At 41.6% G+C, this 17,416-nt stretch overlaps 1 protein-coding gene across 1 annotated transcript in view; it reads right to left on the reverse strand.

The window, feature by feature from the left end:
- Positions 1-17,416, reverse strand: part of SLC6A18 (solute carrier family 6 member 18) — a 63,098-nt gene that overhangs the window by 14,874 nt on the left and 30,808 nt on the right. The window contains 4 exon segments of the mRNA XM_061588650.1: positions 1,275-1,479; positions 6,009-6,165; positions 11,975-12,103; positions 16,920-17,032. Coding sequence (XP_061444634.1) covers positions 1,275-1,479; positions 6,009-6,165; positions 11,975-12,103; positions 16,920-17,032 — 604 coding nt within the window.

Here is a 17,416-nt window from a genome sequence, read left to right on the forward strand (position 1 = left end):
TTTTATAGCTTTAGGCCCCATCATGCGTGTCTCTCATCATCACTGCAAAGGCCTGACCCCAGACAACTTTGCAGGCATCAAAGTAGTTGGATAGAGCAGCATCACATGCCTGGTTTCCCAACACTGTGCATCACTGCTGCTGACCAAGAGGGGTAGGGACAAAAACACAAGGACCTCAGTACGGTATGGGCCTGGTGACTCAGGGTCAATCCAACACTCCTGCTGCCATGCCCACATCATGCTGAACTTGCTCTGAGTAAGCCACAGCAGTGCTCAGCACTGAGAAGCCAAGCATGCTGCCCTGCTGACTGCTGCTGTATCAAAGTATGCTTGTAAATTTATTCATTCATTTATTTTGCTTCCTGCAGCCCTGACTCTCCAGACAGGATATCTTTTCAAAATAAGATGGGCATTATTGAACTGTGAATTTCAAGTTGCTTTTACCTCTGGCGAAGGATGAGATTTGAGCTAAGCTGTCAGAATGCCCAGATAATGTCTCCACCTCTCATCCATTTACTTTTACATGTTCGTTTTTGTAATTTCATTTAGCTGCTATGACTGCCCTCTGTTTGCATATTGGTGTTTTGTTTTTAAATTTAAAAAATCCTTGAACCGTCCTATAGAACTTTAAAAGGTTAACTGAGGCAATTTTGGGGGGTGTTACTGCTGACTTTTTTACACCAAAAAAACTGTAGTTTGACACACATTCAATGGATATAGGTACTACATGAAATACCTGCTGCAGATGGATAGCTGGTGGCCATTTTAGAAATGGTTTCTACAGGTTTTTTGACAACTTGTTAATGATGTTTATTCAATTTGTTTTCATTCCAAACCATAACTTCTATATCATTGAAGTGGAAATTACCTTCGGTAATTACTTTTCTATAGAAGTCTATTACAGGGACAGGACTAACATGGAAGAACGTCTCTTGCAACAAGAAACTTGATAAAATTGTTGAATATGTTTCTGGTATTTTATTTGTAGTACATCAGAATAATCTAGAAGCAAGTTGACAACTAGTAGCAGCTAAGAGAGTGAGCTATGAGCCAGGATGGTACTAATCCTATTATTGTCTCATCCATGAACTCTACGTCAACCCCCATCTGCAATAGTAAGATAATGCTAATAATGAGATAATACTAAGCTGCTCTTGTAAGGACTGCTGAAATAATATATGTTTTGAACACAGAAAAGCATTATATTAATCTTAAGTGTTATTATCAGCATAGACGAGTTTTTAAAGATGACGTCTAAAGGAAACTATCCTTACCACATACAAACTCCTTGCGTAAGTATTTAGCCACAATTTGAAACTCTATGATAGGAGTCAAGACACTTTGAACAAGTCCAAACATAGACGATAGACCCAGAGTGAATAGCATGAGAAAAAACAGAATTGCCCAAGCTTGAGTTCCAGGCATCTCGATGACGACTTCTGTGAACACAATAAAGGCCAAACCAGTTCCAGAAGCACTCTGCAAAATTCACAAATTGAAAAGATCATGATAAAATCAGCCAGGTTGATTTTTAAATGTTACTCATTATAATGCAGAGGCAAAAGCTTGATCACCCAACATTGGCAGTTTAAATTAATAAAAACATAGTTTAGTCATCATCTGGAAGAAGATGCAGTCATCGCTGATTACAGGCTTCCATTGGTTAAAAAACAGCAGATAGAGAGGGAGAGGTCAAATAAAAAGTGGTCAGGATGTCTAATAGGAGTTCAATCTGAACAGTTCTAATAATCTCATATGCTTCTTTCAGAAACAACTGAGCAAACGAAAGAGCCTTTCTCAGGGGTATATTAATTTTCAGTGGTTTCCACTTGCCTCATGTTATCAGTACAACCACAGAATGGAAGGGAAACCTGATGTTTGTCATCAGGGGATGGCTATTACCACCTGCCTTGCCCCACTCACCAGCCTGGGAGCCTTCAAAAGGAAGCTTCTTCCAGAAGACTGGTACTTTGGGTTGAGGCATAAGGATCAAGGAGATAGAAGAGATTTTTATATCAGCTTCGGGGTTAGTTTTCAATATTTTTGCTTTAGCTTTGTTGTTGAGCTTTATGCTCATTGACACTTTGATGTATATTAACTTTTTAAAATGTTGTCGTGATTATACTTTTTATTATGTATTGCTGTGCTACAGCATTATACCATCTGTTGTTTGTGTGAACCGCTTTGAGCACATATGTATTTGTGGAAAATCCGATATATAAATAAATGAATTAATGAATGAATGAAAACTAACCTTGCTGCCAGGGAACAAAAGAAAAGCCCTGCTGGGTGAGGCCAAAGGTCTATCTAGTCTCGCATTTGGCCAACCAAATGCCTCCAAGATGCTCACAAGCACGGCATGAAGGCAACAGCCTTCTTCTGTGGCTCCCCAGCACCTGGTCCTCAGAGGCATACTGGTTTTCAGAGGCATACACTTCTGAACATGGTGGCTATTTATCATGGTTAATAGCTTCATCCTCCAACCCCTTTTTAAAACCATCTAAGCTAGTGGTCATAAGAAGAGATTGCTTACTTATAACTGTGATTCTTTGAGTGATCTTATGTGCAGATATGCATATGGCTTCTGCCACCTGAGAAGAACTCTTTTTGGAAATTTCTCAGGCTAAGCATCCTGCCACCATTCTCTATGTGCAGGCATCCTAAAGCATTGCTCTCACCTTCCCTTGCAGTTCAAATTATTAACCAACACAGTCGTTTGTGTTCTGGAGAAGAAAGGTGAGTTGTGTTTCTCCACAGATGCTCGTTGAAAGATAGTTTCAGGTAAGCAGCCTGTTCTTCCTTATTTGCTAAAGGCGGAGTAGGTGGTATGAAACCAAATAGCTGAGCATAGCACTTCTGAAGGAGTGTCTGCCTGGGCCCTCACATCAAGGCAGTAGCGGTGGATGAACATTGCAGCATGGCAGAGGTACAGCAGGGGAACTCCACAGAAGAATTCAGAGAAAGCTGCCAAAGCCCTCATGAAATGTGACCAGACCCACTCCAGTTCCATAGATGCACTGACAGGTGTAGTAGGGATAGAGAGCTCATGCCTCCCTGCATTTGGATATAGTACATGGTGTCAGTGTTGTTTCTCATCACCTGTGCTACTCTGTCATGGACAGATGGATAAAAAGCACAAGGCACCTGGATGACTACTATCAATTCAAGGGCACTGATGAGCATCCTGTTCCAGAAAGACCCATGATACACTGATGCTGGTGACGAGAAACCATGATGTCAAGGGCAGGGAGTATATAACCATCAACTCCTGAAGGGACTATCAACAGGGTCAGCCTTACCCCTACTTTCCCTTGACTTACAAAAGCATACAGTGCATAAACTGTATATTAATTCACACGGGCAAATTGTTCTTGCTTCACTCCTCCCTTTGCACAAGCAGGGAAGGAGATTGTTTGACATAATATTCAACCTGGGATTATGGTTTGTTTCTATCTAGCAAGCCAGAATTTGTAAGCAAACAACAAACCATGCCTTAGGGCTGGATAGCAATCTTGATTTGGGAGGGACAAATAAACTTTGAACCTAGGTTCAGACTAGGGATGGGGGAGAAATTCACTTCAGTTTACAGTTAAAGGTGAACCTACCTAATTTGCACTTTCCAGAATAATATGCAAACTGAAACACAGCCATCTTTAGAAATTTATACTTCTCCAAATTTTGCAATGCACTTTTCCAGCCAAGTAAGGAGTACAAAAATGCATATATAAGGGTAAAGTGTACATAAAGATGCATATATTAGTGAAAATAATATGCAAGAATGCATTGTAATAGGGGAAATTACTTTGCAAATATGTGTATGTTGGGGGAAATTACATACAAAAAATGTGTACATTAGGAGAAATTCTGATGGATTTTCATGAGGATTAAAAAAAACTGCAAACTGATGTGGAAATGTGGAAAACTGAATTTAAAATTAGAAAAATAAGAAACCAAAATTGTCAGATTTGCCCATCCCTACCTCAGATGTAATTCTGATCTGCAAGTCTGCTTACTTTATGGGAGAAGTGAAGTGCAAGGAATTAGACTCACACACAGCTGATACACAATGTAGTTTATTAAACCAAGGCTCTTGGCTTGGTGTTAATTCACCAACAAGCAAAAACACCTTGAGGTTTAAGAATGTACCTATAGCCAACAGATATTTCTATCAAACTTTAAAAACCAGGGAAATTGGGCAGCTATAGTGAATGAATCAGGGACCTCCTCTCTGAGGTATTGTACTGCCCTACAAATTTATAAAAATGCAAACACAATTTGGGTTGGTCTTTCACAGTCCAATCCACTTTCTGTGTAGCTTGGAAAAATTTGGTAACGTGGTGAGTGGTGGCAACACCTGCAGTCAGCCCAAATAAAAGAAACAAGACATGTGCTGTGCTGATCTTGTTTTAGCAGGGAGGAAGCAACTATATTAAAACAGTTGATATCGTTCAGATAGTCACTTTAAATATGTTTGATTTACTTTGCAATTTTAGTGACATTTCCTATAGTAAATCATTTTCTTTTGCTTCTGTTTCTGTGAATATGTGAAGTACAGCAACACTTTGCATAATTTACACTAAAAAACCTCCAAAAACAATTTGTGAAATAATAGCACTGACTATTCTGCAGAATAGTCTCCAATGGACACGAAGAGTATCTCAGTTTGCACAAGATAAAACAGTTGGAGGTGAAATATATTCTAGCAAATTTCTAGGGGTGCTCTGTGTTTTAATTGACCATGCCCACCTTTCCTTAAGTGGAAAGTGGTTTAAGCATAGCAGGCTGAACACATGCATCTTGGGCAGGCCAAGTTTGTTTTTTCCAACAGCTAGATTTATTGCTTAAGTAGCAACATATTGTAATTGGTCTGATTTTACATCAAACTGCAGTTTCAGATTCAACAGTTAATGCACCCAAAATAGAAATAGAACACAACCTCAAGTTTGAAACACAAAAGGCTGCCTTCGGCATCACATGTCATTGACCAATAAAAAGATTTTGAAATTAATAAAAATAAATTTGACATGAGATTTCTAGGATGAATAATGAAATATTTTCTAGGTTACATTCTCTGTAGAAACAGTAGTAACACAGGAAAGATACAAATTAAGAACATCAACAAACATACAAAACTGTTATTCTCCATCTTCGTAGACAGCTATTAGAACACTGATGGTTTTTACTGAGCATGCCCAGCTCTATAATAGACTTTACTGTTAAATTTCTTAAATTAATTAAAAATCAGCCATGCAATTTTTTTTAACTTTTACAGTATAGAGGATGAAGGTCAGAGTATGGGGCAAGGTCAGTAATAAGATTACAGGTACTCTGTGAACATGGCTGAGTTTTAATTAATTTCAACATATTATAAGAACTCTGAAAGAAAAAAGTCCAACAGGGGTCTGGTTTTTCTCTGTTTTTACACTTTGAACTCTCGATTCTCTCTGAGTATTTGTGTGTCACCATGAAAGTTTACAGTGTTGTTAAGCAAGGGTTTCTGAGTTCAGGACTGTAGGTTTTGTAAGGCTTTGTTTTGAGATGAGCTTATGGGAAGCAGCAGAATGGCATGGAGGGTATTTTCAATTTAACATTTGAATGCGAAAAATCCATGCCAGCTATAATGGATTTCGTGGCTGTATAATGTGTAAATAAGTACATCTCACCCAAAGATTCATATTGGTTTCCAAAAACCATGCCAAGAAGTTCTCTGTGCCCAAGGGAGCATTTAGTTCATGCATTTGCCCCTCATGCCACATGGCAAACAGTTTTTGAGACTTAGGGGACTTTAAACAGCAGTTTGTGAAATGGAATGGATGGGGAGGGTGCCAATGGGTCTCCTTTGTGCATTCCAAAAGTAGTTCCTTCCATCCCAACCACAGACATGCATTTCTCATTAAAATAGAGCCCACTGAGTTGAGGCAGGGCAGTAGGAACATTTGATAGCACAACAAAATTAGTGCAGACTATTCTTTCATGACAGGATCATTTTGTAATGCGAGTTACAATACCTGGTCAAGGAAATGTTGAAGATCACAATGTTTCAGCTTGAGAGACGCAATTTTTTGGGGAGATGTTCGATTCAAGGAATTGAGCCAAATGGTATAGTTGTCCGTTGTGATACTTTCCTTCTTCAGATTAAATGCACTAGCAAGGTCTTTAATATTTCTGTCAGTAAAGGCAGGAATAATATGAATTATTTGCGTGGCTACCTTTCCTGGGAAAGACAACTATCAACAATTGGTTCCCGAGTTTGGATAATTGGTCAACTGCCTGCTTTGGATGGGGGCGTACTCCATCTGAAAGAGATTTGTAGTCTGGGAGTGCTCCTGGATCTTTAGCACTAGCGCCCCAGGTGACCTCAGTGGCTAGGAGTGCCTTTTACCAACTTCAGCTGGTAAGAGAGCGGTGGCCATTTCTGGACCGGGATAGCCTGACCACTGTTGTCCATGCACTGGTAACCTCCAGGCTGGATTACTGTAATACGCTCTACGTGGGGCTGCCCTTGAGGTTGGTCCAGAAGCTGCAGAGGGTGCAGAATGCGGTGATATGACTGCTCACTAGGGCAGGGTATTGCCAACACGTTACTGCTGCTGAAAGAATTGCATTGGCTGCCCATTAGCTACCATGCCAAGTTCAAGGTTCTGGTTTTGGTGTACAAAGCCCTATACACCTTGGGACCAGGATACCTGAAAGATCATCTTACCCTTTATATACCCAGTTGATCACTGTAAGGTAAGGGCCTCCTGCAGATACCATCTTATCAGGTGGTCCATTCTGCACAACATAGGAAGTAGCCCTTTAGTGATGTGGACCTACCCTTTGGAATTCTCTCCACCTAAATATTAGACAGGCACCACCTCTGTTATCTTTTTGGCGCCTACTGAAGACCTTCCTCTTTCAACAAACCTTTTAAAGTAGAGACCATATCCCAGTCTGTGTCAGAATTACTTTTTTAGAAGTTTTTAAAGAGTTTTTTATAAGTTTTTAAAGCTACTTGAATATGTTTTTTAAAGATTTTTTAATATGTTTTAAAGTCTTCTGTCTTTAATATGTTTTAGAGTGTTTTTAGTGTTTTTGTTTGCTGCCCTGGGCTTCTTCTAGGAGGAAGGGCAGGATATAAATTTAATAAATAAATAAACAATTTGCTTCTGATAGTATTCTTCCCTACTTGCTTTTCAAACTAGATAACATTGGGTGAATACAGATAACAGCTTACATTGTGGCATCATCAGTAACTCTGGGTTTCAAAAGGTGGTTGTTTGGGGGTCCCTGAGGTTGAACATTTTACAACTTGCATCTATACCTGCACCTGATAATTCTCCTTACCACTCAGCAGGTTGATACAAGCAGGACAAGAGCTAAAACACAAATGGCAAGAGTTTTTTGCCATTTGTGCTCTAGCCATTGTCTTGCTCATTTTATCAAGCCCAGCTCTTCAGAAAACCAAGGAGTGGATGAGCAATGCATGGCAGAAGAGGGTGATTATGTGCTGACATGACCACTAATCATAACATCAAGAAAATAATATAGGGTGGTATTCAATGCTAATCCTACCCAGAGTAGACTCATTGAAGTTAACAGACATGACTTAGGTCCATTCATTTCTGTAGATTTACTTTGAGTAAGACTTAGTTGAATACAGCCCATAGTAAGCATACGGACTTAGCTGAGTACAGCCCATAATAAACATATGAGCGGTGTTCAACTCATAGTGCTATCACAAGAATTACTGCTCACCCTCTCATCTCCCTGTGTGTGACCCCCATGTAGCGATGCCAGGTCTCCGGCAAACAGCCGGAGACTCCGGCCCCGTCCCTGCTTTTCTCACCTCCGGCCAGAATTGCCCCCATGTTGTTTAATCTCCGGCTATTGTGGACTCCCAGGAGCGAGGAGCCAGTCATGCAGACGCCAATTTTCCCCTTGCTTCTTCTATCTGCTTTGCCTCCTCTCTCTCTCTCTCTCTCTCTCTCTCTCTCTCTCTCCTTTGCATGCAGACGTGCACACCTCAGGGGAAGGACTCCATTTGCCTTCCCAAGCACTACCTCTCATTCTCATTGGCTGCCCCTGAGGCCCAATGAGAGCCGAACCCAGGCTTCTTCCGTGGCGTGGAGCAAATTGGAGCAAGTAGGAGGTGAGTTGGCTGGCTGGCAAATGCCCCGGATTTGAGGGTTTTAGGGAGTTCTAGCTGCTCTAGAGCTGATGAGCAGTTGTGGCCGGGGAGCAGTGGCATTCCAAGTGCAGGCAATAAGAGGATGACACATCGGGCGCTGCCTCTTTTCCAGCTCCAGCTCACCCAGCATAGCGTCCCACCTTCCTCCCCCCTGCATTTAGAGGCATCCTCTCTCCCTGTCCTTGACTTCCCTCCCCTTTCTCCCCTCCCCCTTTGATTTCTTTGTCTATTTATTTATTTTTATTTTGCGTGAGAAACATTGGTATTTCTCTCCCTCCCCCTTCTCTACCCCCCCTTCCGCTTCTTTCCCTCACTGATCCCAGGGCTCCCTCACCTCTTCTCTTGCATGCTTGGGAGCCTTTTTCTCCCAAGCACCAGCAGCCTGTAGCAGACTCACTCTCTGCTCGGGGTGGAGATACATGGGCTGGTGAAACCAGAAATTGCTCTCCACCCTTTCTTTCTTTCTTTCTTTCTCTTTCTTTCTTTCTTTCTTTCTTTCTTTCTTTCTTTCTTTCTTTCTTTCTTTCTTTCTTTCTTTCTTTCTTTCTTTCTTTCTCTGTAAGTGTTCATTTACTCAGAAAAACTTGCTGCAGCCTTGTGCCCCCTTTGGGAACCTCCTATGATAGTTACTTCCAAGAAAGCATGTTCTTCCTCAAGGATGAAGACTGCAATCCTAAACACGCTTGGGTGGGAGAAAGCCCACTGAATTTCGTGAGGATTGCTTTGGAGTAACTAGGCTTGGGATGGGCTTTAGAGTCTTTTCCTCTAAAATGAATTGGGTCAACCAGAAGAAAGACTTCATCTTATTTTTCTGTTCTAAACATCTCAGGGCAGAGACCCGTCTTTTTTGCTTGCTATAAACTGCATTAATTATTATTTATAATAATCTGCAATCGCTAGGGGCATTATCAGGGGAGGTTGAGCCCTGGGTCTTTTCTGCTAGACCCAGATCTGCTACTCCCTACTTTTTCAAAACACATGTTTATTTTTATTTTGCTCATAGGGCAGCAAACTACAGTGCCAGTGAGATCCCAGGCTGCATACACACCGTACATTTAAAGTGTGCGGCTTCCCACAAAGAATTGTGGAAATGTAGTTTACCCCTCACAGCTAAAATTTCAAGCACCCTTAACAAACAACAGTTCCCAGGATTCTTTGGGGAAGGAGAAACATGCTTTAAATATATTGTGTGTACACACACTATTTTAATTTGCCCAGAAGCACTGTATACATTTATGCAGATTGTTGCCCAGAGTTTTTCAAGAACTTAGCAACAAGGGTGTAGTCGTCCAGGGTCTCGGGGAGTCTTAGATGCCTTACTTTTTTGGGAGCAGGGTCTCAGCAGAATCCCTGTGTTTCCAGCATTCTATGAGCCAATCAACATGACAGGGGAGTGTGTTAGCCACTTAGAAGAGTCTTCTAACATGCATCCTTGTCCTTTCCTGCTGATTGGAGCCAATCAGAGTAAAAGGAGGTAAGTCACTGAGCAGACTCTTCTCAGTAGCTAATACACTCCCCTTTCATGCCTATAGGCTCCTAGGGACCTCTGTTGTGGAAGAATGCATTAGCAAGGATCTCATTCTCAACCCAGCAGCAGAAGAGGGAAAGGTGGGAGGGGTGTGGCTGTGACTTTCATGAAGGGACCCTGCACTCCTGAATTTGCCACTGCATTGCTGCTAGCAACACCCTTGGCCATTATACAGCAGACGCAAGTAACAGTCTCCCAGCCCTTTTGGCTAAAGGGTGGGGTATAAATGCCTTAAATAAATAAACACAAAAAGCAGCTACTCAGAGGAAAATTCAGCAGAGGATTAAGGGTTGTTTTCACCACTGCCATCCAATATAATCATCCCCCACTTCTTACTACAAACCAATACATGTCTACTCAGAAGTAAGCTCCATTGTGTTCAATGGTACTTACTCCCAGGTAAGTGTGTATTGGATTGTAGCTTAGTTACAAGCTTTGAACTAACTTCAGCTATTTAATTGTTTACACATGATCAGGTGTGTAGGTGTATAAATTCCTTTAAAATGTTGTGGGTTTGGCTCTGGTAAGTTTACCACTGGCAACCTTATGTTCTTTTAATTTTTTAAAAAAGGGGGGGGGCTTTGCTTGTTTTTTTTTTTTAGGCCTTCTGGATGGCTCTGAATTGCAACTCCCCAGGACCAGAGGCATAACTGGAAGTCCTATGGTTCCCTATGCCTGGTGTATTCCTTCCATGTGTTAATTTTTATTTTTTTGTTTTGGTATTGGGGCCCTACTTGTTAGCTTCTAGAGGAAACTAAAGCAGCTCACAGCAAGAAATAATGCACATCCAACTCACATTTAAAGTGCATGACTTCCCCCAAAGAATCCTTGGAAGTGTAGTTTCCCCCTCGCAGTTAGAGTTCCTGCCACCCATGACAAACTACAGCATCCATCTGTGCTCCCATCTAACATCTCTGCAACACTAAGCTCCTTTCTTCCTATAATGGCCTGGCCTGAGGGCACGTAAACCCTTCTTGCCAGAAGCAAGTAAGCTAGATTAAATGTTCCCTAAAAGTGTTGAACTATGACTTGGCAGACCAGGGTTTGAATCCTCAGACAGCCATGAAGCTGACTGGGTGACCTTGGACCAGTCACTGCCTCTCAGCCTCAGAGGAAGGCAATAGTAAACCACCTCTGAATACCGCTTACCATGAAAACCCTATTCGGGACCGACGAAGGCAGTCCATTTCCATTTTGCATCCATGCTCCCTAAGCTTGTGAGAAGGAATGACCTTGTCACTTCAGCTGGACTTGGGAACACCCTCTTTTAGGTAAGATTTCTATTTTAATTTCCAATCAGAGAATTTTTTTTTTAATTGTATGCTCCAAGCAACTGTGGTTGATACTTAATGTATCATGCTTAATGACATAATTAGGGCCCACCCATGACATCACTAGGGCCCACCCCGTGATGTCACTAGAGCCCGCCCCATGACATCACCAGGGCCCGCCCTGTGATGTCACTAGGGCCCACCCCGTGACATTACTAGGGCCCGCCCCCGTTTTCTCAGGTTTTTGGATGGTTCCGACCTGGCAACCCTACCCCCATGTGAGGGTTGGAGGAACCCCTAGAACAGATTTAGGGGATAATGAGGAAAGAGAGGGGGAGAGCATTCCATTACGCAAGGAGAAATCCTTGCTCTGATGGAACCAGCGACTTAATGCTACGTTGAATACAACCCTATATGTCTTATATAAGTTAAATCGAGGAAGTTCATGGAAGAAAAGTTTTCCGTTCCTCATACCCTTCTGCCACTTTCATCCTCAAATGTTCTCTCTAAAGAGTCTGCAGGCCCAAGAGGCACCCTGACCCTCTGGAAAAGCTTTTCTGGTGTCATAGCAGGCTGCGGGGAAGGGGAGATGGGGTGAAAAATGTTCCTTCCATGACCTTCTGGGCCACAGTAAAGTTCAGTCCTCACCATTTAGAAGGATGATAGAGAGACTGGTTACTGTTTTATCACACATCCAATCTGTTGTGTGGTAATTCTTTTTACAACTTGGCAGGGTTATACAGAAGGCCTTTGAAGGCCCAAAGACTTTGAATTGTTTTTAATATGAAGAATTATACCTACATTAATGAACATACACATGGAGCATGCAGGATTGTACATTTTGTGTTCTATGCCGCACATGTATTATAATTCTACCCGGTAGAGTCCCTCAAACTGGCTTAAATGTAAAATAACACAACATACTACACAATGAAAAACAAAACAGATTCTGGACAGAGAGCTTGGATCAACAGTTTAAGTTGGTTCATAACTTGAATGGCTCACCTTTGCAAGCATTCCCGATAGCCTACTGTTGCTTTGAACCCCAGAATCGAAAAAACTGGAATGGAGGCATACATAGACGTCACAGAGTTCACTACTGCTATTATGATAGCATCTATTTCACAGTCATTTCTAGGGAAAAATTAAGATAAAATGATTAAATGTTACCAATGACAGCACTAAGTTCTCATAATTTTATTTATTATTAAATAAATTGAAGTAGTTGTAGTTGTTATTACTATTATTTGTAGAATTTGTATCCCACCCTTCCTCCCAAAAGAACCCAGGGCGGCAAACAGAAAACAATTGAACAAAACACCTACTCTTCATTGAGTATTTTCAGTCCCAGAGCAGGGAACAGTAGAACAAAGTAATCAAGATACTGTATACAGAAACAAATAATATACAAAAAAGATAAATAAAATCATGAAAACAGGTCCAATAAATACCAACAAATTAACACACCCATCATACGGCAAGCAAAGCTAAACTGAAATAAGGACAACAGTTGGAATTCCCAATTTAACCAAACACCTGGTAAACAGAACATTCAACAGACTAAACAACCGAATGGCCTTTGCAACAAGTCCCACCCCATCTCTCCCCTATGGCAGCCTGCTCACTTGCCCTCCGTCTCTCACACAAAGAAGGACCCCCACTCTGTGCCAACAGACTTTCACTCTGTGGCTTTTAAGCCACTTGACATTTTTCACCCACTCTAATCCATCCAGCTATAATAACTGTGGAGGTTGCCAATTCCAGGACACATTCTGCCAGGCTAATTCTAAATGTAAGCAAGTGTATGCCCTCGGACAATGACACTTTGTCACCTTCTGGAAGTTTCAAATCCATCTTTTCCTTTTAGGCTTCCCAGATGGAAAGAACCTTAAATATCTGCAAAGAGGAGAGACTTTTGAAGGGGATACAGGGCCTGCCGGCCTGCCACACAGCAGAAGGAATGTAGGGATGAACGATGAAGGCAGGAACTGGAGTCTGGATGATGCAGCAAGACATCTTAAAGCAGTGGACTTGGAGGCATCTGGAATCTGTTCCAGACAGCAACATTTATTGGGCTGCCTCTGCAGGTGCAGCTTGCCATAATGGGGCAAGAAAAGCTAAAATGGCTCAAACTCCATCTTCTAGGAGCCTTCTCCTGCTATAATATATAGTTTCCCTGGCTATAATAATCTTGTAGGCCTGCTTTAAATGTGATGCTGGTGTGTAAAAGTAAAATAAATCAAAGCAAAACCTTTATATGCACAGAGCTCCACATGTTCAGCACCTTCTTTAAATGGGGTTGCTGGTGACTACGCATGCAACATTAGCACACCTAGGTATGTACAGTGTGAAGAGTGCCCCATGATAGCATGACAATATTACAGATGGCTTATCCAACCTGGGTTAAGTGTGACACTAAGCAGATGGAGCCCCACATAGCTAAACGTTTCATTGCTGCTCTTTTAGCACATCCCTTATATTCATGTATAAACTGGACTTTGGGTGTTGTGACTGATACAACCTTTCAATAGTTGTGTGTAGAACACAGAATTTCAACAGCTATTTCTCTGACCTACACGTCATTTTGCACCTGCCAACATTCCTTTTTCGGCATAACTATTAAATGCACTCAAGTGCCTCCTTTGCATCTTGATCTAGATAAAGATGGGTTTGAATAGAGTGGGAGTGTGGTGACCATGACTGCCTCAACCACAGTTTATTTACTGTGTGTTCTAAAAATAAGAGGCAGAAACAGGAATGGGAATGGTATATGGGGCTACAGTTTTTTAAATAAAATCTAGCTGTCCTGGTATACACTGACCCCAACTATGCTCCCATTTCTACCCAATACGAGGATGAAGAATCATGTTGTTCAATGTGTTATTAAATGTGCTATTAAATTAAACATACATGTAAATGGCCAATTGCCAAGAAAATCCAACACGGTCACATTTGACTTCAAAAGAGGAAACTTCACAAAAATGAGGGGATTGGTAAAAAGAAAGCTGAAAAACAAAGTCCAGAGGGTCACATCACTCGAAAATGCTTGGAAGTTGTTTAAAAACACTATATTAGAAGCTCAACTGGAATGCATACCGCAGATCAGAAAAGGTACCATCAGGGCCAAGAAGATGCCAGCATGGTTAATGAGCAAAGTCAAGGAATAAACGGACAGTTCTCCCAATGGAGGGCTGTAGAAAGTGGAGTCCCTCAAGGATCGGTATTGGGACCTGTACTTTTCAACTTGTTCATTAATGACCTAGAATTAGGAGTGAGCAGTGAAGTGGCCAAGTTTGCTGACGATACTAAATTGTTCAGGGTTGTTAAAACAAAAAGGGATTGCGAAGAGCTCCAAAAAGACCTCTCCAAACTGAGTGAATGGGTGGGAAAATGGCAAGAGCAATTCAATATAAACAAGTGTAAAATTATGCATATTGGAGCAAAAAATCTTAATTTCACATATACGCTCATGGGGTCTGAACTGGCAGTGACCGACCAGGAGAGAGACCTCGGGGTTGTAGTGGACAGCACAATGAAACTGTCGACCCATTGTGCGGCAGCTGTGAAAAAGGCAAATTCCATGCTAGCGATAATTAGGAAAGGTATTGAAAATAAAACAGCCGATATCATAATGCTGTTGTATAAATCTATGGTGCGGCTGCATTTGGAATACTGTGTACAGTTCTGGTCACCTCATCTCAAAAAGGATATTATAGAGTTGGAAAAGGTTCAGAAGAGGGCAACCAGAATGATCAAGGGGATGGAACGACTCCCTTATGAGGAAAGGTTGCAGCACTTGGGGCTTTTTAGTTTGGAGAAAAGGCGGGTCAGAGGAGACATGATAGAAGTGTATAAAATTATGCATGGCATTGAGAAAATGGATAGAGAAAAGTTTTTCTCCCTCTCTCATAATACTAGAACTCGTTGACATTTAAAGAAGCTGAATGTTGGAAGATTCAGGACAGACAAAAGGAAGTACTTCTTTACTCAGCGCATAGTTAAACTATGGAATTTGCTCCCACAAGGCGCAGTAATGGCCACCAGCTTGGATGGCTTTAAAAGAAGATTAGACAAATTCATGGAGGACAGGGCTATCAATGGCTACTAGCCATGATGGCTGTGCTCTGCCACCCTAGTCAGAGGCAGCATGCTTCTGAAAACCAGTTGCTGGAAGCCTCAGGAGGGGAGAGTGTTCTCGCACTCAGGTCCTGCTTGCAGGCTTCCCCCAGGCACTTGGTTGGTCACTGTGAGAACAGGATGCTGGACTAGATGGGCCACTGGCCTGATCCAGCAGGCTGTTCTTATGTTCTTATGTTGAATGTCCTCCAGAACACAGCATACACACACATACTTTGTAGAAATGCAAGAAGCAATGAACATTTATAATGATAATGAGGGCTGGACTAAATTAAGTCGTGTGGTCCCCTGTGATTATATAGTTGTAACATTGGATTCTGCAGAAAAAGAGACTACTAAAGAGGTTAAACTGGTTAGCAGAGATTGGCCTTGCAGATTTCCTTTGGCTGGGAGGATGGGCCTTTGCATACCTAAAGAAATAGCCAAGTACAAGTGATGTGTTGCCTCAGAAATTAAATAGCTGAAGACACTTCTGGAAGATGAGCAGAAGGAGGCATGTATTTCTGTCCGTGAGTTCCCACCCACCCACAGCTGGAGGTGATACGATCAATTATTATGTGAGTGTGCAAAACAGAAAAACGACAGTCCTAGAACTGAGCCTGAAAAAGACAAGGCCTGACTTGCTCTCTGTGAAAATCCAATGCTATGGCATTGGGGGTTTTCCCTACTGTGAGAGCAGGATCTGTTGAAGTGTTAACGATGTGAACCTTCCATTTTATATTCAGCCTGTATATATGTCCCAATAAAACCTTTTATCATAAATGTCATAATATCCTCATGATCTCATTTAACGGAAACCAACCATGGGTTGGAATCTCTAAAATTTCTTATCATTCGGAGACTGGTGTGTACTATAATATTATTTATTTCTCACATTTAAATTTCACCTTTCATCCAAGGATCCCAGGGTTGCATAAAAGCAGGTTACTTTATTCTCAAAGCAACCTTGTGAAGTAAATTATATTGAGAGTCTGTGACTGCCTCAGTCACCCAGTGACTTCCATGGCAGAGCAAGGACTGAGATCTAGTTCTACCTAGCTTAAGTCTGACACTCTAGCTGATAGCAGCAATTACTAACAACTCTCAGACACTGAATGTCCAGGACTAAAAACACAAATGTAATTGAATTTGCCTTTGTATAACAATTTTGAAATTCTTCTCAAATGCAGAATGCCTAAAAACATTTGTAAAAAAAATGTTCAGAAGCACAGTATACAATGCAAACAAACTATGTGGGGATGGGTTGGGAGGATGTTGTGGGTTTTTTTGATGAGAGAAGCAGGGAAGCTTCTGTTTGTTTAAAAAAGTAAAGCTCTAAGTCAGAGCTTTGTAGCTGACTTCTGTGGGACCTTATTAATCATAAAACAATATTTCTCAGACTTATTTGACCTCATCCCCTCTTGCATGTTCACTCTACCTTCTCCCATACAGCAACCTGCAGGTGACGGTGTGGAGATCCTCACATGATGTCATGTGTTTGCACCCAACTGTGGTTTTTGTGTGACAGTCTGTGTACTGGGTTACTTGCCCAACACTGGCATTAGAGAAAGAACAAAAGTTTCATCTCTGGCACTGTCGTGAGCTGAAACATGAAGTGAACAAAGGGATGTTTCATGGAGTGAAGCATCAAGTGAACAAAGCACCAGCTTTTCCTGGTCTCCAGGATGGGCTGAATGGATTGTCTGTCATTATCTCTAGAAATAGCTGAGGATTATCATGTGGAAACCATTTTGAATGTGTGAAGGGTGCCTGCTGAAAAGAGCTCATCCCCATGTTGTGAGCAAAAGCTACAAAACTGTTAGATTATGCCTACCTTGGGAGGTTGTAACTTGCATATGCTATGTGTCCCCCAGATCCTAAAGAAAGAGAGAAGAAAATCTGGGTGGCGGCATCAAGCCAGGCACGTGGATTTTTGAGTTTGTTCACCTATTTTAAAAAAAAGAAAGAAAACAGAGGGCAGTGCTAAACAATTATTAGCCTTATAATTCCTGCGCATATTTCAGTAATGGGGGCCTTCTTGGCAAGTATTGAAGAAACGAGTGTGTTTGCTGAATTCAACAAATTCAAAACAGAACAACATATTATACTGGCAAACCAGAGTTTCACAAATGTAAATGCAGGGGCCTTGTAGTAGGGTGAGAATCAATATGTGGGAGAGGGCACTTAACTTTTTCCATGTCTGGTGATACTCACAAACGCTCACTGGGGTGTGTTTCTCTATACCCAGGGCTTCTTCCAGTCTTGGAACTTGCTCAGAGGAGAAACAATACAAAAGGCACCCAAAGGGAGCATTTGGAGGGAAGAATTGGC

Source organism: Rhineura floridana, chromosome 1 (genome assembly GCF_030035675.1).
Source record: "Rhineura floridana isolate rRhiFlo1 chromosome 1, rRhiFlo1.hap2, whole genome shotgun sequence".
In the NCBI taxonomy this organism is placed as follows: Eukaryota; Metazoa; Chordata; class Lepidosauria; order Squamata; family Rhineuridae; genus Rhineura; species Rhineura floridana.